This window comes from Anopheles stephensi, chromosome 3 (assembly GCF_013141755.1).
Source record: "Anopheles stephensi strain Indian chromosome 3, UCI_ANSTEP_V1.0, whole genome shotgun sequence".
In the NCBI taxonomy this organism is placed as follows: domain Eukaryota; kingdom Metazoa; phylum Arthropoda; class Insecta; order Diptera; family Culicidae; genus Anopheles; species Anopheles stephensi.
This window is the reverse complement of record NC_050203.1, coordinates 72,134,673-72,159,334: the sequence shown is the minus strand read 5'-3', so window position 1 is coordinate 72,159,334 and position 24,662 is coordinate 72,134,673. Positions and strand designations below refer to the sequence as shown.

At 44.0% G+C, this 24,662-nt stretch overlaps 1 protein-coding gene across 6 annotated transcripts in view; it reads left to right on the top strand.

Annotated features, from left to right (window-relative positions):
* LOC118512033 (nephrin-like) overlaps positions 1-24,662 on the top strand; it is a 93,013-nt gene that overhangs the window by 10,156 nt on the left and 58,195 nt on the right. For all 6 annotated transcript variants that reach the window (XM_036055825.1, XM_036055830.1, XM_036055829.1 and 3 more), the window contains exon 3: positions 12,169-12,650. In XM_036055825.1, the coding sequence (XP_035911718.1) occupies positions 12,554-12,650 (97 nt within the window). In that variant the 5' untranslated portion in view covers positions 12,169-12,553. The remainder of the gene's footprint in view (positions 1-12,168; positions 12,651-24,662) is intronic.

Genomic DNA, 24,662 nt, shown 5'->3' with positions numbered 1-24,662 from the left:
GTTGCGGGTCGGCGAGTTCGTCTCGCAAGACTCGACTTTCAGGCGGACCCGTCAGCCGAAAGCCGGTGACCGGACATCCACCCGGTGCTATTGGTGGATTTGTGGAAGAAGAAAGAAAAAACTGTTTGAAAACATTTCCGCCCCAATACCCCAAGCTGCTTGTTGAGCTTGACGTTGCAGGTCACAGATATGGTGTGTGTGTGTGTGTGTGTGTGTGTGTGTGTGTGTGTGTGTGTACACAGGTTTGCCTTATGTTCGCTGTGCAATAACAACGTTTGCGTTGCGAGCGAGTGGATGCTGGAATCTGAAGGAATCATCGAAGCCCCGACCGGGATTCCTTCAGGGATGCTGGCTCGAGTCAAACTCGATCCCGTGACCAAGGCCGGATAATGCAATCCGACGGGTCTCGGGTACAGAGACTTGGGATTTTTGTGCTACCGTGTCTGCTGCTTGTGCTTCTGCAGAAGAAGAAGCAAGGCAACAAAAAAGCGACCGAATTTTCAACGTCGCTCCAAACGTCCCCAACACCGGACCGGGACCTCCCCTAAGTATTGCATTCGATTCGTCTAAACGGACCGTTTCGGGTAGGCGAATTATGGCAGTGGGCGAAAATCGCATCGGACGTGGCTCGAGAGCGGAATGACCCGCCGCGACACCAGAGCACGTCCAGTGCCGCGCTAAGCAGGACGGGCAGCTCTATTTGGCATCTCCATCCGCTTCGTCGTCATTTTGGATTGTGTTTGTGGGAGACCCGCTTTAGGTACGTCATTCTCACGTACCACGGTCCCTTTTTCCTCTCGATCAAACCGAAACCACCCGTGGACACATGTGGAGGACTTTAACGGGAATCGGTTTTTTTTTCTCTCCCTCTTCAACGGTGACTGGAAGATGCTTCGGGCGCACATTGGGCACATTTTTTGTGTGAGAAGAAACCTTAATAAAACTACCATATTTTATGTTGGGAACTGGAGGATAGCTCTTAAAAGTATGTTAAACTTGGTAGCATCAGGCGATAGTTGCTTCAACACCTTTTTATAAACTTTGGACCTCGTTACCTCTTATAGTATTCTTCTGCTGATTATTATGTATTTATTGTATTGATTTATTTATAAAATAGTTTAAGTCATCCGTAAAATATCCCCCACATAATATTTATCAAATAAATATCTTTAATGCTTAGATATCGACCTGGTGATAGAGGCGAATGCAGTTCTGATCATCACACGGCAGGACTATGGTTCAAATCCTATTTGAATCGTCCCCTCGAAGTCCCCTTGAGTTCACTGAAGACAGACCTAATGGCAGGCATGACTTAAGAGGTTGTTAGACCAAGAAGAACTTATATATCTGGACCTGGACTGATTTGTTGACTCGGTTGATGAATTGTAATGAGAAAATCTATTGTGACTCTTAGTCCATTATTTCGTTCGTCTTCATTTTACCAAGACCTTCAATTCCAATGTGAAGGCTCGATGGCTACTGAGGACATTTTGAGATCACTATGTAGTTGATCGTATCCATTTGTTATAGAACGTAGCGAGTCTTCAACGCTGAATTTAAAGATATGCAATTCTAAATTCACCAAACCTTGGACCGTGCGTAGACAAATCAAGACTAGAACTTTTAGCTCTAACACATTTTTCAGATCATATTCAGAACTTCGCTTATCCTCGTCCTTATCATGATTTAAATCAAGAAAATTGTAAATTTTCTAAACAACTTATGGAATTTCCCTAGAATTTCACAACCTTCAAATAAGCAGGATAGTTTTGTCCCGACATTTCTCAAAAAAGTGTGAACCCACTGTGGTTTGAATTGAAATTTCCTGGAACCAAACAAGATGGAAGCCATCGGTGGCCAAACGAGTTGACGTTATACGAGTCGAGCTGTCTATGTGTGTGGGTCTGTGGATCGGTCAAAATCGACCAAAACAGATCACCACCGAGGACTTTGTTTGCTGGGCAGGACGGTTTCCCCCCTGCGCGCTCGTTTGATCACTGTAACGCTAGAGGGCGCGCTGGATGGATGTTTAAAATTTCAATCACGTAATATCGTTTCAAATAGTGTGTTTTCTTTTTTCGTTTGTTTTTTTTTCACTTGCTTTCTTCACTTCACTTGACCGCTTGCCACCGATGTCCTTTAAAACCTTTCGCCCCGCAGGCTAAGACTGGTACCCCTTTCGTTGGTGAAGCTTTTCCCATTTCGGCACGTCCGTCCGTGATGGCCAACCATGTGCTGGTGGTGAAGCATATGATGGTGGTTGTTTGGGGGTAGTGGGGTTGGGCTGGGGTCGATCCCCTCTCCTCCCCCCTCCAACCTGTGCCGACATTCGCCGGAAATATTTATTAAACCTTTTCCAAGCCAATGGTCCATTAAATATCGAACGAAATTGGTCGAACGGTAAGATTTCGGCCACCGAACCCCGTCGAAAAAGCTGGGCTCGCCTTTGGCCCGTTGCCATGCCAAGGACACCAAACACCGGGGCTCACCGACAGTACGGTGAAAATGACCTAACACAACTCACTGTGCAGTACCGGAGACTAGAGACGTGAATCTAGCCGAGAAAACCTTAATCGTAGGATGATGATTTCGAGCGAAAGTAGGTGGAAAATAGCTCCAAACTGCTATCGACTTGACACAGTCGTCCACAGTGGCCAGCCCCGGGTAACTCTAGCACGTGTGTCTGTGTGTGTGTTGTTTTTATGATGATTACTTCTGTCGTTATTTGCGGTCTACAAAAACCCGTGCCGGCTCTGATTTGGCAGAATTTGATCGATCATAATAGACAAACACCCGAACACCGTAGTTATCGGGCTGCTGGCCCAACACCGATGACCGTCGACCTGCGTTTTTTTTTTGTTGGCCTAGGATGGACCAATGGATGGATTGGAAAGTCAGAAAGCAGTCGAGACAGCTTTTTCCTTTCTGGACTGTTTGGGTTTTTGGGCGCAGTCTTACGAGAAGGATAGTTAATTAATGATTTAGCCAGCCGTGAATTGGTCGTTTCCCAAATGGCAGATTAGTGGGGAGCCAGTAGGTTTGCCAGCAAAATCAAATCGGAAAATACTGATGAATGAATGTTTTATGATGAAAGTTTAAAGTTTGATCGTATTGGAGGGGTAACAAATGGGAGGTTTTCTTGATGATGATATAAATCAAAGTTTTAAATGTAAACATGGGGAAAACTTCTTACAAAGAAGATTTCAAATGAAAATAATAAAAAATAATATTTAGATTTTTTGCTTAATTTAAATTGATTTAGCCTTTAATTATTTAAACCATACTTTAAAAATAAATCTACAACTTTGCATTATAAATTATATAGTCCAGGCAAAGAAAAAGTCTTAAAACTATAGAACATGGTTTTGAAGGTGTAAATTGCATACATCTAGGGGCATTTTTTTGTAATTTATACTTTTAATAAGCAATTCAGCAAAGTTAGAAAACTGAAACATTGAAACTTTGAAACATATCCACGAGCTTTGCCAATCTTAACATGATTTCAGGTTCCCCTACGAAGCGTAAAATAATCGATCGATAAAATCATATCTCTCACCACCGAAGCGCTCGCACAACCTTGCTGTAAAAGATACCTTTTTTTTCACCTGTCCCCACCCAACGGAACCGGTCCGACAGCACCGAATCATTACGCTATCGTTCCGTGTGGTTGTTTCTTTTTTTTTCTCTCCGTATTTATTGCTTTCCAGTTCGCTCCAATTATTATTACGTCCTTCACGCATCGGTGCTAACAAAATGCAAAGTTATAACAATAATACCGCTAATGGTTTGCACGAATGCGAATAGGGGCCAAGGGGGAAAGGAGCCCGTGAGCGTGGGAGAGAGCACGGAAATTTTCCAGCCACTTTCCACTTCCACGGTTTTTTGGGTGGAAAAATTGATTTTGAAGATTTTATTCTGCGACTGTCACAGCGGAAGAACAAACAACAACATGGCACGTGCACGTGGTGGAGACATGGACCGCTCGTTGGTCGTAACATCGAAAGGCCTGGAGGAAAGCTTCGGTACGTGAGGTTGGTTAGATATTGCTGGAGAAGTTATTTTGTACTGGTGAATTAAATTAAAAATATATATATATATAACAGAACTTCCCGCAATATTTGTCGATGCATAAATTTATTCTATTGAGGATAAAATTTCATACAGATAGGAATGAATTATAAAATTTAAAGTGAAATTTTAGACAAAGAAGCAGAATGCTCATTTTTGAGTCCATTGGCACCGTTATGCAAAATGACAGCTTATTAAGAGCGAGCCGATTAAAGGATTAGCGTCTGTAAGCTGCAATATTAGCACAATGCAAAGCGTATTGCGTGCTACCAGGCGCATTTGCTTGCATGCATGCTGCATATCGTTGCTATTTTAAGCTTTGCACGCCAGCTTCGATTACGGGCGAAATGGAGCTGCTTGGACTTTAAAAAATCACCATTCTAAACAGAGACCCATAAATAGTGTTGGGGCAAACATTTTTCTGCACGACAGAAAGGAAAACAAAAATCACACACCACCAACCACCACCGTAACAGTTTTAAAGTTGAGCCCAACAGCAAACTGTTGATACAAATCGAGTATAAGAACGTGTTGGTGGGGACAAGAAAAAAAAATAAAAGTTCTAAATACAATGGATCGAACCGTTTTCGGTGGACTAATCTGCCTACCGACCAACGTTCTGCCGTGCCGGGTCCTGCACCACACTCCCGTGAAGGGCAATAATCGCTGTTCCATGTCCTTTTTACGTCCAGGGGAAACGGTGTGTGTATGTGAGTTCTTGTGGGAAGGAAAAAATAAGTTACCACCACTTAAGCCAAACGTTCTTCTGGGTGCGTGTGTCGGCTATTTCCGTACACCCCGATCGATCGGACCGGTCGGCGTTTGAATCGTTCCAATCGACTTCAAAGCCAACGTGCTTCGAGAGCTAGCCGAGCGAGACAGAGAGAGAGAAAGAGAGAGAGAGACAGATGGCTGGGAGTCAATCAATGAGCTCCTCCACGGTGCAACTTCAACCCACCGGTCGAGCGACAAGTGAGGTCCTGCCGGGGTTCCGAGAACAAGAGCGACGACTGTCTGGACCGTTGCTACGGGCAGAAAAACAGAAAACCATGATGAATACTAAGCCGTACGGCGAACTAATCGCCCGTGTCGGCACGCAGTCGACCGTCATGCTGGGCCCGGCCGTCATTCCCGGCACCCCCGCGGACCACCCGTGCTCGGAATCTCCCCGAGCACGGTAATTGATATGCCCGAAGGATGCACTTGCACCGTTCGATTGTAATGGAAATTAATCCCTTTCCCTTCACATCCGGATTTTTGCAATTGCACTACTCCACAGGAACTGCGTGGCTGGGCGAGAAGCGTGTGGGGACCGTGTTGTCGAGCCAATATTGTCGCACACAATAGAGGGCGCTACCATGTGGTGTGAGAGTATGCGCCCTGGGGCGCCCTCTGCAGGAAACTGCCTCGCACTACGTTTGACGTTTAGTGAATTGGATTGTTTTGCCTCTCGAGGGAGACGCTCTCGGGCGTCATTGTTCTCGTGATGCAGGTTTTTTTTGTCCGTGTGTGTGTGTATTCCCCTTTTCACCCCTCTACCTCCTATGCATTGATCTCCAGCCGATGCTGGGTGGTAAATTTTCGGACCATGCCAACACGCGGTCACGTAGGTGTGGTTCATTATGATTTACAATTACCACTGTACCGTCGAGTCGCCACTCGCCGCAGGGATCCCGCACCGTTACGAGTGGCTTCAGAGTTGTTCCACAGCAAGCCAGCAAACCGGGGAGGAAATTAATCTTGGTGTCGGGTAAAGAATGGGTTGGCAATTTCCGGACTGAGCCCGGAATGGCAGAAGGTCAGCAGCCCTGGAGGTGCCGTTTTGTTTTTTTGTAAGTTAACCCGCAGCCCGGTCATTTAAATGTGCTACCAGGTAAATGAAGTTGAGCACGATCGGGCACCGACCAGAGCACGAAGAAAAAGGTGGAAAGTCTATCGCTTGAACCATACACTCATTGACCATTATTTGACCGAAATGAGTGGGACGGAGGCGATTAAAGGAATGCATCGACAACGACAAATGAGTGTTCGGGTCGACAAAAAGCCGTGTCCGAAGCCATAACTTCGCCGTTGACCCTTGAAGCGCATTACGTTCTTCTATGGGAATCGAATCTTGGTTCTTAGGAAACGGTGATTTAATTTGCCTTAGGTTACGGTCCATTCTTCATGCTGCACCGTGAAATTGGTCTAGCAAGCCGTGCTCGACCACCAGATCTATTTAGTTCGAAGGATTCCGATTTCATGCAAAAAGGAAAAAAAAAATCCTTCAACTGAATATTTGATGTCAAATGAATGGTTTTGCTCGCGAAAGTGTGCACCGCGAGTGTTCCTGCCTGCCTGCCCGTTCCGGGAACGAAGCTAGCAGTGTGGAGAAAAGTTACACGAAGCGAGGGACCCAACATTGTTAGGCCGTAACGCAAATTGAGGCAAAAAAATAATGAATGCCTGGAAGGGAAAGGAATCGAGCAGCATCGTGTTTCAGGGAATATAAATTAAACATTTTGATTTGGAAGCGAGCGAACGGATGGCCGGAGCGGGACCGACGGACCGGGGAACCGTGCTACTTCTTGGAAGCTGTCGGATGAAAAGAAGCGGCGAGAGAGAATGTTTAGGAACTGCACCGATTTTCTAACAGCTTTAGGCCCCCGCTAACAGTGGTTTCGGTTGGCGCATTGGACAGTTTCCAGGGGATTAGTAATTTGTGTGAAATGTTGTTTTTTCCGTTCGTCAGTAAACGTGGGAGAGAACAGACCGTCCAGTCGTGTGTTATGCGCTTCAACTTTGCTGGACTATTATTAGAATCTCCTATCCTCTAGTGAACAAATTCATTCCACAAAAAAGGCGTTTACTTCTTTGAAGTAGGATCGGTCGCTTGAGACGAGTGAATTGATAACAGTACTGTTTTTGCATGTGAATAGTATACATTTAGGCGTTTGCTTTAAACTTCTCTTTATTTGTTTGTAGGAAGCACACAGCGACTTTAGCGTGTTACGGTCGTAAATTGAATTCTGTCTAAGCCGCTGGCTCGGATTAGCAACTCCTAAAAGTGTGCAATCAGATTTAGAAAGAATGCATTGTTTGGAAAGAGTATTTGGAGAATGGAATACTTGTCGCTTCTGGTCAGTCGGAAGTCTCGCTCGTGAACATACTCTCTAGGGAAGAATGAAGCTTTGATTCTAAAATTTTAACTGGAAAATAAAATTTACAGCTTTATTCGAATGAAGATTGTTTGACAAAGGGTATAGTAGCTTTCATCTAAAACGGGACAGCTTTCAGTGTAGCTGACACAAAGGACCTTTTCTACTAATAGTGGGAACGATTTAAAATATATTTGATACTATGCTCCACATCCAAACTGCTCTGTACTCTTTCTAAAATCTACTCATTTGCCACCAAAAAACGCCTTGACTCCTTCTTAATACAAAAATACCACGTCGCTTCTGTCAATGTGAACAGCCTAAAATGTCATTCTCATGACGTATTTAGGCTTGTTTAGTCACCTAGTTAATCACCATACGTTACGTTTCCAAAATTGTCATAGCGCCAAAAAATGCTTCTTAGTATTTTTCTCCCGAACTTCGGTTCGGTTAATAAAAATACGTTACTTTTGGACAGAATCCATGCCTCAGATACGTATTTGAGTTCTGAATTTCAATTCTCGGGGTAGGTATTGTGAATGAAGATGCAATTGAAGGAAGTAGTACAACATTTACGTTGTTAAGACTAATAAACTAAGCCATCATTTTGGATTTTGTCTCGTTAATCTTCAACTCTAGAGCTTTGTGCCTGCTGCTCGATCCTTTGGTAAGGTTTTGCTATATATAAAAGACTCAAACTGATGATGTCTATGCCATCAATGTATCACCACCAAAAGCACCCAGGATCTAGATTATAGAAGACCTCACTTATAGAAGCATCCACTTTGAAGTCGCGTTTGACCATTTTTAGTGCTAGGCTAGAGGAGAAGCTATTTCTTCTTCACCTGACACGTGATGTTGGTTATTGCGATTATTTCAAGCTTGTTAAGCTGTAGAGCCGAGGATTGATATGACCTCTTTGTGGCTTTCAAATCATTGAAGAAATGCTAAGAATTTGGCTTCTAAAAAGATTGTAAATCTTACATTTTCCTGACTGAATTCGAGGGATCGAAATCGAGTCATCAATACATTTATTTTAAAAAAGCGATTTTAAAAAAGCGAGTTGGCACGTTTTGTGACTGATGAAACTGTAAATTGCATACCTTTAGGCGCATTCATTAAAATCGAAATTCCGACTAGAAAACTGTACGGGAAATGGAAATAAAAATAAAATTGTTGTTGAAGTTTCAAATAAAAAAGGTAAAAAAAGCTTTTGTTCTATTTTTAAAGTTTTTTTCTGAATAAAAAGTCAAACAATTGTTAGCCATCCAATAAAGTATAAAACTCTGCCCTCTTTGTTTGCACAGCACAAAGCGTCCATTTGTTAGCATTCGCAATGTGTTGTAACAAACTACGGAAATCGAATTCACATCAACGAGCAGCATGCAGAACTGTTGACTACTAATTATCGTTCCTTAATATGTGTCACTACAATTAAACTTCCTCTCAAATTTCCGTCCACTTTGCACAAACGATCAAACGGATTGAACGGCGTCGAAAAGCGGTTGCTCAAACCAGTCGGTTCCATTTTATTTATTTTTCGCAGCACTTTCCTGCTTTTTCCGTTCCTTCCCTCCCCACGAATAGTTCTAATTGGCATGTTACAACGCTGTCCATTTGACTGTTGCTGGTCGATGGGGAACAAGACAAAAAAACAGAGCGCAAGCACAACAAAACAGGAGCAAAAATAAGATGGATGAAACCCATGTCCTCTCCAACAGTATTGACTGTGTTTTTATTGTCGCTCATTTTAATCAACCCGACGGGGCGACAATGAAAGGCTGCGAGTCGGTTGTGCGACTGTCCAATCACAATTACCGGCCCCGAAACCGATCAGCGTCCATCCACTTCCGCCATATTCTTTCGTGTGTGTGTGTGTGTGTGGGTGTGTGTGTGTGTGCTTGTGTGCAACGTTCACTATTTGGCTTCCGTTCCAGTTTGGTCCGCCAAGCTGAGAGCGAATTCGATTTGTCGGGGGCCCAGCAGCCCAGTCACCAGAATCATACACATGGTCGGGTTCGCATAATGAGTAAATTTTCAATTCATGAAAATAATGAAATAATGATTTAATGCGCACCGTACACATAATCAAGCCTTTGTCCATCCATCTCGCTATGGGAGGGGAATGGGAGTTGTTGTTTTTTATCTTTATTGGGGATGGTTGTAAAAAGGGAATCTCCCGATGTGTGTTGCTGTCCATTTTTCTCCCCCCATCCAGCAATCAGCTTCCGAACATGAACCAGCTCCTGACGGGTTTGATCACATTTTTTGTCTGTTTGCCTCAATAGTGGTGAATAGCTTCGCCCTACAAATGGCTGATTATTGGTTGTCCATCCGATGCAGGATTGATTTTCTGGTTTTCGTTTTGTGTTTTGTCTTCACACACTCTCTCTCTCTCTCTGTGGCCGCTCTGTGTGAGGCCGCGCACTGCTGCATTCCTGCTGGTGCTGCAGTATATTATTCGCAATCAAGCATTTTGCGAGCAATTGATTTCGCGTGCATGTAAATTAGTTTTGGATTAAAATATAATTTCATCCATAAATTGATGAAAAACCTTCCACTAACCGACCTGCGCGACTTTGCGTGTGACGACGCAGGGTCCGAATCGAGTGTGAACCGCGGAAAACCCCGAAATTATGTGAGTGGTTTTCGGTTTCAGAGCGTTTTTTTTTCACATACTTCTCACACAAGCTTGAAGCAAGAATTTGCTGCAATCCGATCTTATATCTTGGGCATAAGCATTGAACTTAAACAAGGAATTTGCATACTAACCTTGGTCGAATCTTTGGGTCGAGTTGCTTTATGCAACCCAGTATTTACTGCCGAGAGATCCGGTGCAAATATCGATCCGGCAACCTTGCCCGACAACCCGGTCCGACTGGTTCCGGAAGAATAATCGATACCTTTACGAGCTGGCCTTTGGAAAACCAGACCAGAACAGAGCCGGCAAACCAACAGCTATGAGTACTTGTGTGCCAAGGCAGCGGTTTCCCATAACCGACCGTCTTGATGCGGCTGATACATCACACCGTAATTAGCCCCCGTACGATAATGGCTTCGGGAAATCTAGGGGAGTGAGGTACAGATCGAGTTTCGTTTGGTTTGTGCAAATAGAAGCTTGTGCAAAAAACGGTGGGGGGGTCGATTCCGGGGAGGCGTAGAACTTGCTCAAGTGCACCGTTTTAATTAACAAGTTCAATTTTTCTTGCATTGGGGTGCTCTCTCGAAAGGAATCGTAGCGAGAGAGGCTGTGAAGGCTTTGTGACTGTAGGACATTCGTTGTACGATAAATGAGTGTGATGTCTGTTGAGAAATTAATTAGAAATTATTAGTTTCATAATTAGATTTCTTTTAATGGAAAATTACTTGAATGGTGGAATTGTTTTTTTATTGTTGGTAAACAGCATAAGAAGTCGCATTGAATAAAATGAAGTGTAGCTCAGAGTAAAATGCGCCTAAAGATAGGCAATCAACAAGATTTTTTTTTAACTTCTATTGAATGATTCGATTTGTTTGGATTAATTTATTTCTCTTTATTGTTCTCCTCTTCTGATTAATTGTAAAAATCACAAATTAATCTTGCTAGTAGAATATACGCCTGAATGTATGCAATAGACCAATGACATGAATTTCAGTTACTAATAATTAAATTAAACATGATTTTATAAAGCTAGTCATCTTTTTGGTTAAAAGTTTATTAAAAATAAATGGATGGCATACAGTTTCAATGTTTCGTAAGAGTAATTGTCTCCTTTAACACCATAGCTTATTTCAATTTAAAATTTAACACGCCTAAATGTAGCCAAGTTCCTTTTGCATTCACTCCTTTGCTATGGCTTTAACAATTGCTTGAAAGATTAAATCTGTCCCCTTTCTAGAAACTCGCTCGATTAAAAAACCATCCTGCCACTAAACGGAATATGAGGCGAATGCGCTTCACAACAACACAATTTAATTAAAAGCAAATACACATAAAACACTGCAAACCGTTACATGCAAATCGCCGTACTGGTTGGTTTGAAATTTAATGTAATCTATACGGCGTACGGATGCAAAACGCCTCACAGCCTTCCATCCATGTGCATCCATTGCAGGAGCGCTGCTTCAATTCCACGATTTTGCACACACACACACGCACAGGCAACCAATGGCAGTCCCATTTCCAGTTCCATATGAAGAGTCAGTTATTCTCGTATCGTTGGTGACGCGGCTCGGGCTCCATTGTCAAGCGTCGTTATGAATAAATTTGCCTGCAAGCTCGCACCCGCCACCCCACCGTGCGTACCTTACGCCACGATTGCAGCGATACAGGCGTGGTGCAGCTGGTTGCCAGCCATAAGCACGTGGCGGTTTTAATAAAAGCGCCCTCCGCCAGCAACGCACGCTTTTTGCCGGGAAATGCAACCCGAATGTACAACTTCAACCGCGACACACATTCCATTAGACGGCACCAAAAAACCCCGGTTGGCACAATGTAAGGAAGCTGCTGTAAAATCCGATCCCCGTTCTGGGATGCTGCTGCTGCTGCTGCTGCAAGCTTCAAGTGCAGTGTGCCATTCTTTTGCCAGCCCCGACCATTGCACGACCATTTGTAGACGACACCAGCCAGCCAACCATCCATCCATCCATCCATCCGTAAGTCGCCCCGATATTGTGCATCTTCTTCGCCTCGTGTCGAACCGACGTCGTCGTCGTCTACCCAATTGTGTTGTGGCTGACGTTAGTCGTGGGGCTCTCGTCTTTTTTCTCCTCCACATACTCACACATACCCGCACGGCGATGGCTGTTGATTGGGCTTTTCCGACCGCAGTTCATTCCGTCGATGCATCACCGGAACATGGGGCAATTGAAGATAAAATTCAACGCACGAAGGTTCCATTCGGCTGAAGCGTCTCACACATCCGAGTTTTTCGCTCGAAGGATACATACTAACCGTGCTCACCGTTCGCTCTATCGTTCGCAGGTAACCAGGGCATCAGTCGGACGGCTAGTGTTCCCCATCAGTCTTGCGGAAACCAGCAACAAACGTCAGTCAGCCCATTAAAGCCCCATCGTACTCGTAATGCAATCTTTCTTACGGTGCCCTCTCGAATCGGTGAGAAGATGGAACCAACGATCGACCGCCGACCGACCGTCCGGTGGGATATGTTGACGCGTGGAATCATCAGCAAACCGCCACAGACGTCATTAAATTGAGCATCGACCAGATTCATCGGGGTCGGGTTGAGGAAGTGCGTGCCAAGTGAGGAGTACACCGGTAAAAACCCCGATCCAATAACAACGATTCAAAGATAACAACCAAGCTCGGTAGATAGAAGAGAGAGAGAGAGAAAAAGCGGACACAAAAGATGAAAACCGACGGTTTCGTGCGCGTTCTGTGGTGGAAATTGGTGCTAATTATAAATTTAATAGATGGAAAATCGATGCACGAAAAGGACAAACACGGTAAGTCAAACACCCGGGGTCAAAATGAGAGACCATTTCACAATATGCGCGGACATATTGCTCGCACACACACACGCACAAAAATATCACCTTTTGTTCGGTCGCGCCAGTTGACGGGTAATTGTATTTTCCTTCCGAGAAATTTTATCTTGTAAGCGCCGTGGAAAAAAAGGCGGAGTGGAAAATTATGGCATGAATTAAAATATTGTGCGTCCAAGGGGTGGGACGAAAAATTTACACACCACACAATTTATAGCCGTTGCGTAGATTCATTAGTGACTGTTTACAGCCATCACTTCGGTTAATAAGCGAGGGACAGAAAAGGCCGAAACACTCGCCAGCGGAATAATTATTTTCGAGAATTTTACTCAACGGCGCCGAAATGTATGCAATGTGGTGTATTTTCTTTTTCAAATAACCGAGTGTATTGCCGTTGGTCATCCAATTAGTGTGACAAATATTACACTGTTAACAGCTTCTTAAGTTTTTGCCCTTTTAAAAGCACGCCTAAAGGTATGCAATGTACACACTGTTTTTTTTCCCTCAGAGCAACGAATTTTCAAAAACAATACCATTTTATGCAAATAAAATCGCAAAGAGGAACTTTAAGAAACCCACTTGAAGCAATGATCCAATGAAAAACCTGCGTAATAATAAGCTCGTTCTGTGAGACGAGCGAGAACGGAAATCATAGACGACAGGGTCCAACAAAAAAATGACAAGGTGCTCCATATGCTTCTTAAGAACCATCCACTACTCAAGCACACATTTAACGCCCGAAAAAAACGGTTTCATTGTCTGTCATCGTTTGCCAGTCACATAAAAGCGCTTGCTTCTTTTTCCGCTCTACCGTTGTATGAGCTTTAGCGCTATGTGCTTAAAAACTTGCCCAGAATGTACGCGTTCCGGTGCCGAGCCGATTCAACGCTTAATTGGTGTGAAGCTAACTGAAGCTGGCAAAAGGTTGCTTCAGCTGCCTGTCAGTCGGACCATTCCTGTAGGCAGAAGGTCACTCACACACACACACACACACACACACACACACACACACACACACACACACACACACACACACACACACACACACACACACACACAAAAAACCATTAGCCTCTCACTAGTGGGACGACGACGAAGAATAACACGGAGTTGGCTGCTGCTGCTTGCCAATGATTATGAGATTATGCTCTTTAGAAAATGTCTTTTCAAGTGGGCAGCAACGGCTCAACACAATGCAGAACGATGGTTTTGTGTTGCTGTGCCGTCCCCAGCACCGACGGAAGTCATCCCGTCACAAGACGAAGGGAAGTTCGACCTGAAACCGGCCTGGTCCTCTGTTGTACACCATAAAGTTGCTAAAATTAATGAACTCCTTGATGAGCTGAGTTCTCGGATGGTTTGCTGTGTGTTTGTGTGTATCCATTACATATCGGAGCGACCAAACTCACCTGCCGGTTGTGGGAAGCTTTTCTTGCGGTGGTTTTTGGGCACCCGTTCGAGGTTCGTCCGGGACGTCCGGGTTGAAGTGAAACTTTCCAAACAATGGGTTGCGCGCTACCTAATTCTGCTAAGAGCCCGCAGGACCTCCGCATTCCGTCGCGCCGTAAGTGAGAGATCAGTTGGAGTTGACCTCGCTGCTGGATGGATGAAGTTACCGAGCCTACAGACAAGAAAACAAGTCTAAACTAAATAAAGAATGCCAACCGAATGTCTTTTCCGAGCCGCCGGTGTGAAGGGGAAAAACTTTTGGAAACTCGCACCCAGTGCTTGTGAGCTGTTTTGAACGGACAGCAGGACACCGTTAAGCAGCGGAGAAGTGGTGTTTGTGTGACCGGACTCGATTCCGGTCAGTCAGCTCACTGTGAGCTACTAATCCATCCAACAAGACTTCTCTGCAATGACTTCAACAGCTGCCATTGTGTTTGGCTGCACACTGCTTCAGGTGCTACAGCTGGTCGCATGCCGTCTTGTTTGCTCAGGATTTTCCTCAACAAACGTTTCTATTCCGCCACCGACATCCCGGGCGTGGGTTTTGTAACACGATAAATTAAACTTTTAATATCCTCCCTCCCAAGATCTGTCCCAGTTGTGGTAGCAATTTCATCATTCCACCATTAAGCCATACCGATTTCATTTCCTCGCACGATTGGTGAAAAGTTCACGTGGTTTGACGGGGAATGAGAAAATCTTTGACAAAGAATTCTCTCCCCTCTCAACCCTCGTTCCTGGCTAGTATTTGGTGCGTGCTTTCATACCAAATGTTACCCTCAAGAAAGGGGAAAACAGAACCCCGACACCTGCAAGATGGTGGTTGTCGTGGTTGATTCCGGATATATCAGCAGCACAATACGCACGCCACGCATAAATCACACATAACGAATTAATCTTTTGTTGTAATCACATCCGCTTCGCAAAACCGTCCGCCCAAAGCATGTTGGTATACGCGGATTTTACTCCACGCCAAACTCAGAATCTTTATCCTTTCCACCGGGGCAGAAAGATCTGGAGCGAGGTTCGGTTGCGATTTGTGCACCACCACCTTTGGGCGTAGCTTTCGAGGTCGACGGGTACAAGCATTAACCTACGGTGCGAGTAACCTTTCCACGCTCGCTCCTCGGGACACCGTTGTCAGACAAGCAATGAAGCCGTTAGCTTAAACACTTGAACGTTTGGCTTAAAACCGATGTAAACTTTCGACAAAAATGGGCGTTGAATTAGCTCCCAGCTCGCAGTGGTTGGTGTGTTTGTGTGTGTGTGTGAGTTCCATGCGACAGAAAGAAGGATGCGGTTAGTTTAATGAATTTGCTTATGATTAAACCCAGACGACAGTATTGCTACAACGGCTGCTAACGTAATGATGATGCGCCTAAAGTTATGCAGTTTTTTTTAAATTTCGTTCAAGATTTCCATGAAAGCTTGAACAACGAATTTCTCTTCTCGAATTCTTAGTAAATATTTTTTGTTTGTTAATTTTACGATAATCATAAACAAAAATTGCCGAAACATTACTGTGCAGCGCCTAAAGCTATGCAATGATTTAACTTAGACGTGAAAGTTTGGCAAGCGTGAAGTTGAAATTTAATGAAAAATAGACATTTTATTTATAATTCTTCATAAATGTGCATAAGCACTTTTTTTGGAGAGCCTAAATTTATATAAATATCGCAAGTAATCGCTCATTAGTTTTTAAATTAGACAGCTTTTGCCGACCCAAATTTCACGCACACCACTGTAAACCTCTAATCTTTGGTAGAAACTGTGGCGAAAGGCCTTCCTGCCTACCTGTCGAGCTTATCCCGCTTTCCCAGGAACGCACCAACGCCACCACCAACTGATCGACGGGATAGCGAAAGGAAATTGTCGCAGCAGGAGAAGCGAGACCCGGTTGGATATCCGGATCTTCTTCCGTTATGCTGTTGCTGCTCCAAAATAATGACATCAGCAAACGCACCGCTGCGGTGTTGGTACGCACGATGGGTACGCGAAGAGTTAGCGCCATAATGGGTGCTCAAGATAAATAAATTTATCTCAACATTTCCGCTGGAATTTGTCAACCTTTCAAGAGGAGCCGGAGGGGAGGAGCGTAGTGGGATTCGGAGAGGAATGGAATTTGAATTTACCAATTGTGCATACACGGGGAAGGCAGCGTAATTTTCGCGAGCGTGAAAAACAGTGTGTGACTAACACGCACACGCACACACACATTCAATACCGAAGGCGGGAATGGTTTATGTTCTTCAATTTTTAAATAACATCGCGCTCGATGAAGCAATTGTAGCATTTATCATGCGGTGCCAGTCGGGGTGGGCTGAACGGTTGAAAATGGCCTAGAGGGTGCTTTGTTTATGTTATGTGATTTTGGTTGACTTTGCTTAAAGGTGTTTCGCGGTGATGTTTGTATAGTTAATGATGATTGATAAGGTTGGTTCGAAAATTATTGCTTAAGTTGACAGAATGGTTTAATAATACTTCTTATTAAAAGAATATTTATCCCGGTATGCAATTTTTTCCTGTTGTTGGCTGTTGGGTTGCCAATGACACTAGATGCGCCTAAATGTATGCAATTTCGAGTTCTCAATTTTCATATTTCATCCACTTCTGGTTTATCATGCGTACATTTTTGAAACTCTCGTTAATATTCTTTTCTTTTATTTTCATCAATATTGCAAACCTTTAGGGGTTCGATCTAGTGTTTTTAATACGAACCATTAGAAAAAAACATCAACATTGGTCTAGGCCTTATAGCAAAACATACCGACAGGAGCTCCAAAAAAGTTAAAAATAAGACAAAATCATAAAGAAACAAATCACACATTTAAACGTTGGCGGGATTCAAACGACCCTCGCAAGCAATATCGATTTTTATTCCCACTAATTCGGTACCATCTTCTCGGAAGATCCAAACATCTTTAAACCATTCCCAACTCCGTCCTTTCAATATTATTATTTTTGCTTCTTTTCATGCATCTTTTCACGATAAATTTGTTCTTCGCGTGCTCTCCTCTCAAAAGTTCCTCTGCGCCAACCACTCCACGTGATGCTTATGCTTCACATGGAACCAGCAGCAGCAGCAGCAGTATGCTAATCGGCATCATCATTTTCATCGTTAATGTGTTCTTCCCGCACGTTCCTGCGATCGATAAGGCCGTGGTGAGCGTACCACATTGACATTGAAACACACACATCAAGGAACAAGTTCTCAAAAGTCATTCCGGCGCAGATTCGCGAGCGCAAACATCATCGCCCCCAGACACATACACACACCGATGAGACGATGTATAAAATATCTTTCTGCCGAAAATTGGATCGAATGTCGGCCCACCCCCTTCGAACAGCTCGGCCGCAACGCACATGTGAACGAAAAGTTCGTACAATTCGTACTCGCAAAACCAGCCTAATAGTACCTGACAAACTTTCCCATTAACCTTCCAGAACCCGTGGGGGGTGGGAGGGAGGACTGCAGCGTGCAAGAGTTGACGAAGAGGCTCGCGTGCTCGCGGACTGCCACGCGGATGGCGTATGGTGCCGTGACCAGGATTCACGAGGCACCGCGTCAGCCGGGAGGTCACCAGAGTTGATGTGTCGCGTGAGCGCCAAACTTGGTGGCACGGGCACGATCTCCGAGCCTTCGAGTCAGAACTCATTACCACCCCGAGAAGGATGAAAAGCGACATTCATGGCTGGTTCTGGTTCTCGCACAGCGCACATTGATACACGTCAGTGCCGGTGGAAGCACAGACTGACACAACTTTTTCCATTCCCTTTGCTTAAGCTGTCTTAGAACGCTCACTCGTCGCCGTCCTCGGTGCGTGGTTCCACGCTTAAGAATGATATCTTCATTAGGTAAACAGTTGCCCCCGGGGACTTTTCCCGCCGTTCGGGGAGAACACCGCGAAACAAACGAAGCACCGGATAAAGCTCAGCAAAAGGTGACCTCCAGCCGTCACTCGCTGTTCTACGGAACAACAACAGGCACGGCCGCTAAATGTCTCATGCTTCTGCTCCCACCGAACCCGAGAGGACCAGAAGATAACACCAAACTCGGTCCCGTCAATCGTCTCGGCTATTTCGTTTTTAAAAGCTTCTGCTAAATTAATGTCTCTGCGCTCTTATGACTTTTCGCAACTTTTTCCCAGCCATCATTTTTCATCTACCACCATCCACCATCCCCGGTCGTTCCGTCACACCACCGCCACCCAAAACAGAACTAGAATTGGAAAGATTGTTCCAATGTGAGAAGCTCCTACGCTACTGCTGGAGCGCTTTATCAGAACCCGGGCAAATTTTAATGAAGCACTTCGTTTCGAAAGAAATGGCTCCCGAACTGCCTTTAGCCCGCGTCTCCCAAAACCAGAACTACTGCTGCCCGTATGAGTTTGGTGAATTTCTTGGTGCATTCGCTTCCGATTGCGTATGTTTGCTTCTTGGTGTTTATGTTTAAGATAACATTTGCACCCTGCTACTGCTGAGAAGGAGTGGGCGAAGTCGAAAGATGTGCCAGACGAAAATACCTGCGTTTGTTATTGTATTTGTATTGGAGAATTTAAATTTTATCTAGAAAATATAATTACAAAAGTGTGCGATTCCGCACCGTTTACTGCTGTGTATCTGTGCAAAGTCAACAACGTTAACTTCCGATGAATCGTATCGGCTCTCGGTTGAGTTCTACTGTCGGAAGTTCAACAAATCGAAACTCAAAGTGGCCTCAAAACATCATTCCACCGGGGGGTTTCCGAGAGCGCTTCGAACTTAAAAACTTCCACAGTTTGATTCCTAGATAATGAATGGCCTATGAACCTCTCGTCAGGTCTGCTTCGAGTCGTGCTTCATCTGCCTGGTAACACCGACGGGTGTGTACGTATTTATGTTGATGTTTTTGTCTGTGTTTTCGATCTCAAGTTGGAATTTTGTTGGTGAATTCTATTCGGCTTCGGATGCGTTTGGGTATGCCTGTTTGAAATGTTAGGTTTTATGTTGAAAGGTCCGAATGATGTCCAAATCATTCATTCTTTGACATTTAGATATTATTCCAAATGTATGCTTCTATAGCTTAGAATAGCATAGACAGATAGACATCCCACTCACTTTGAATGGCGTAGGCCGTATTGGATAGCTGATGATTGAACGTACGAAGCTCGCCCAGACCTCTGAGTTTACAAGTTTCGGTCCATTTGACCCATCGTCAGGAACGATCGATGAGAGCTGTCAAACTTGTTCACGTACGTTATAAATATTCCGGAAGTGCAACTTCACCCCACGGGACGAGAAGTTTATTTTGAAGCGAGGGGAATGTTCTAAAAAAAAAATCAGGCTTTCAAGGATATCACTCATCCTATATCATCCTTAAAAAATTGTCAAGAATGGCGTCCTCTTCACCTAGGCTCACAGCCACACCACACCACTAATGTCTTAATAAACAAAGTGCACTAACGATCAGTAGCAGTTCCCTTTCTTTTTCTCCCGCTTATAAACCACTACATTAAAAACCTATCGTTTACTCTGGCATTAATTAAACCCAACCCAAATGAGTCCCAAACGTGAAGTGTTTGTGTTGCTGACAGTCGAAAAAACCCCGTCCAAATCCCCGTCGCACGAGCTGGCGGGAAAGACGCTTCTGTCGACGAGATTATTGGCCCATTTCAGCTTAACGCTTTAATAGTTTCCGGTGCCATCACGGACAACTGTTTCATCGATTACCTGGCTGCTCAACGAAAAAAACAAACCCTGAAACCTTACCCAAACAAATAGATTCCAGGTCGGGTTCCAGATCCCCCGTATAAGGGTTAAGGTAGAGCGCCCAATCTTCCTGGGCAAACATCCTGGGATGGATCCCCTTTCGGGCTTACAAAAGAAGGGTTGGTTTGGGGAAAAACAGGGGTGTGCACACGTTTGAAAATAGTTTCTATTTCACGCCTAATGAGGTTCGACCGGGGCCGCATAAGGGAGTCCGGGGCGGTGGGAAATGGAATTAGTTTTTCCATTGTCATCGGATCAAGCGGTTAGGAAATTGCTAATTAACTGTTTCTGTTGCTGGGCGTAGCTTAACGTTTTACTTTATTTCGAGTTTTTGTTGTTGTTGTTCTTGCGTTTGTGTGTGTGTTGAAGGTGGTAAGCTTTTCCGGCCACCCTAATGACTTATGGGTGTGAAAATAATCCATCGCTGGCTTGTGGGGCGCTCCACAGTGCGCATTAAGGCGATACCGATATCGATGGTAGTGTGAAAAAATGGGAACCGGGGATCGATTTAACTAAGCCTGCCTAAGAGTTTAGGCCGTGTGCAACCTGTGCCAAAGGAGAAGAGGGTGAAGGTTTTGTGTAAACACGGTGGGAGGATACTGAAAACAAAGTTAACAGGTAGCGAAAGAGATATCAAATTGGATACGGTGGTTTTTCTGGTCGGGAGGTAAGCAGTTTAATCGTTCAGCTTTACTGTTTCGTTTGGTATTATATTTAGTAGGAAGAACAGAAACATTTGGAAGAGATGGGAAGGAATTTTTCAGCGAGAATAAACTCAAAGCGATACTGGTTTTTTTAATGCTTCAGAAAAATATTTCCTTCAACTTAATTTTTCTCTTTTAATCATAGTCGATGAATAGGATTTTTTAGGAAATGTTGCACACAGACTAATGTATAGTAATCTAAAGCTGTTTTTGATTACAATACTCATGATATCAGCAGCTCGTTCTTGCTAAATCAGTTGCATTAAATAACATTAGCTGTTATTGTCTCTCGGACTCACAATTTTTTAATACGTCATGTCTTGCAATAGATGGCGCCACTAGTAAGCCTTAAGTAGGATAGAGCTAGCGACAGGTTAAGCTGATAAAGCTATTCATTTGATTAAATGCTCTTATTGAAATGAAACGATAAAGAAAATTTTGCATTTGGTGGGTCATTCTGATCGTAGGCTTGATCACACACCTGTCAAACTTTAAATTCTTTTGAAATGATTAACCTAGCACTAAAACCTGACATATGGCACATTGGAACTTTGTCATCTGAAGAGCACAATTCTAGGAACATATTTCTCCGGAAACTGCTCATTTAGCAAAGTTCAATGCAGAGAGACACATTAAAAAGAGTTCGGAAAAGTTCATCGCTCCAGCTGAAATAATTGACTGACAGCCCTAAGTAAAGACGCAAGATCTCCTCACCTAGGCACTTTATTTTGTTTTTCTTTTTGACTCAAATTTGACCTATTCAATTTTTGACTGTTTTATTTTTCATTAAACAATTCAAGTATTGCAATTGTTGGTCGATAGACAATGTTTTTCAGACCATGTAACAAATGTCTCATTGGTGAAAAGACTACAGCATGTAAGAAATCTACGTGTTAACCGTGAAGACGCTGGAGTAAGATTGTAAACGTTGCCACCTCTAGTGAAGGAACAAGGATTCTCGTAAGATAAAACTTCTGAATGATGTCTTATAGCGAATTCAAAAACGTGCTTATGTGTCGTGAGACTATATTGTTTGTACCAGCGATCAGTAAAGTTCCGATTCATGCCACTTTTAATGTGGACCTTTGTCTAATATAATAAGTCTTTTAATAATAATGTAATAGACACTGGCAAATCATAACCGGCGTTTTGCTAGACTTCCATTTCTTATTAAAACATTTAATAAAAATATATAAAAATATTCATTTATTATTCGAGAGTAAACTTCAGCCGTTTTATATTCAAAATCCAATTAATTTTAAAGTTGAATCTCCTTTGAATCAATTAATTGAACGCAATATTATGTGATATCTTGTCCACTGTTTTAGCCTGTAGTTCTACTAGCTAGAACGGTTCAAAGCTAAATGTGTTGAGCCTTGATTAAGAACAGTACAGAGTTAGCTGTAATAAAAAAATGGGTTTCAGAAAAACCCGCATTTCAAATATATGCGATGAAATCTAGATTAGAGAATGTCAAATCAGACCTGATAGTTCTACTGTGCAACAGTTATCAGTACAGTCGGTTCCAGGAGAGCAGGGGAACAGCACTCTGAGAATAATCCTCAGAGAATGCCGATATCAGTCCGAAAACAAACAAAATTGCCTAGAAGCGACTGCACTTAGCTGCACCTGATGTTATGCAATACACATGACACAATTAAGGAGATATTGCTAGAATCCCCTTAGCTCTTGTTTCCCAAACCCAGTTCAAGTACCTCTCCTTCGATCGATACGATACGATCATGTTATATGCATTACTTCCTCCTAATGAATTCAGTTTATCCTATGAAAAGTGAACCGGAGTCACCACAATACTTTGCGAGAGAAGATAAATTCTTTCACTCGCCTTGTCACAAGCTCCACTCAGCCATCAAAGTCATTCCATATCAATAATTGTTTGGTTTTCCGTTTTCTCACTTTTCCGTATTGGGACCGAGGCTTATTGGATGCCACGGAAGAAGGGTGAAACGGGACGTAAATTCTCTTCCCCGCGGTCCCAATCCATTCAGCATAATTTTCCACTTCGCTCGTTACGGTCGATGAGAATCTCTCACGCCACTGATAACTGACCGCGTTATCAAAGGCTTTATCCGGGTTCCAGGTTCCTGAACTAAGCGGTTGGGTACGGTAAAAAAAACTGGCGAAACATAACCTTTAAAATTTTTATTACCACCACAGTGAAAACCCCCCATCAAAGCCCGCACCTCTGTCCATCCACCATTGTTACACAGCGGTCTCTAACGGCTCTCGGTGTTTTGTGAGCCGGAATTGATGGTTCCACAGTTATGACAGTAGCCGCAGAATAATTAATGTGGACTCCCGGTGTTCCGCTAGAGACTATGGCTGCAGAAACCGCAGCCTCTCGGGTTTCGGAAAAAGGCCCGGTTCGAAGCTCATCAAACTCTAATGCTCGAAAGCGTCGCGTCACATTCCACGGTGTCTTGCCACTCCTGGCTGGCTGGCCGGCCACCGACTGGCGGATGAGGTGTCTATACACGTACTATCCGGACAATGAGTCCACTCGGTGCACACATGCATCATGGTGGACTACAACGGGGGTAGGACGACATGTAAAATCCGATGCACAAACGCAATCGCAACACGGCTGATGGCGCACAGTGGTCTGGCGTGTCCTGCTGCGTCCGGTACAAAGTGGGACCACTTCCGATCGGAGCTCACACTCGCGCACACACACACGGTTGACCGGGCACGTGATGATGATAAATTATCGTCACCGCGGAACCCCGGGCGTGCGACACTTCCGCTTATCTCGGGTGGCCCCGGCTGTAGAAATCGAACGACGGTGCGAACCGGGGACGGGTTCGCGTCGTTCAAATTTGCCAACGGATGATCTGCTCGTTATTATGACTAGTGGCGCCGCCGGCTACTGGTAGTAGTAGTCACCGCTGGCTGGGACTGGTGCGCGGTGGCTACGGTCTACCGTCATCGGTGGACTTTTACGAGGCAACAATTAATCACTCTGATTTGCTCGCTTCTTCATACTCACACCAAAACAGCCGCACCGGACGTCTGCATGTGCAGGTTTGACAGACTAAGCCCCAGCCCGGTGTCGAGCAGCTGTTCGATGGAGACTTCAGGAAGTGTTTTTCCCGAACTTTGCTCGAGGCCGCTGCCATGCTCTCAATATTTAGTGCACTCTAATGCGTTGACCGTACCGGAGCGTGTAGAGCCGTGCAGGGTGTATTAATTGAAAACGGTAGCCGGCAATCGGTACCGGTTGGTTGGTGTTGCAAAAAATCACGCGTTACTTACTCACCAATGTCGGAGGGGTGAAGGCTCTAGTGCACTACGTAGCCGAGCCGTAGATAGAACAAAAAAACAGCCAGGATCTTTTTTGTTTAGTTTGCCATCAGCCGTTTGAAGTGTGAAGCTCATTTCTCCGAGCAGCGACAGAGCTTATCTCCGTTTATTAATGATCGGAGAGCGTTACTTGTTAACGGATTTGTTGCTAATTCTATTGGGAAGCGCTTGGGGAAAATTGTGTGAGCCGTTTTGTTTTTTCTTTTACATCTCTGTGCTACTTTGTCCAGGGATTAAATAGGCTTTGGTTTGGGACGGGAAGATTTTTACGCAGATTACTTATAACCTCATAATGGGCTTGAAATGGATTGTGCTTTGCGCTTGCGACTAATCCCTCTGTTTGTAACAAATGGCACACCGATGTATTTGATGTATGGTTAGTGTCTGTTTCTGTAAAACTTTAAGCTTACTCAGGCTGCTGATTTCATTGGTCGATTTTAATGATTTTTTAAAATCACTTTATTATGTACGAAACTCATCGTTTTAGAGCAGTTGATAGAACGCGATTTCACTGCTGGTTGGATCCTAACTGAATTTTAAACAAAAAATCGGGAAGATCCTTTCTCGTCTACGATGTTTAAAGAAGAACAACGGCAGCAAAATATCAAAACCCGCTATGACAATCATTGAAGACGTGCCACTCCATTATGTAAATGGTAAGCGAACATGACAAAGCCCCAAATCTGCTCAAACAGTTTACTTTTTCTAGCACGTCACAATTACTACTTGTCACAGTGCCGTCAAATTTGAC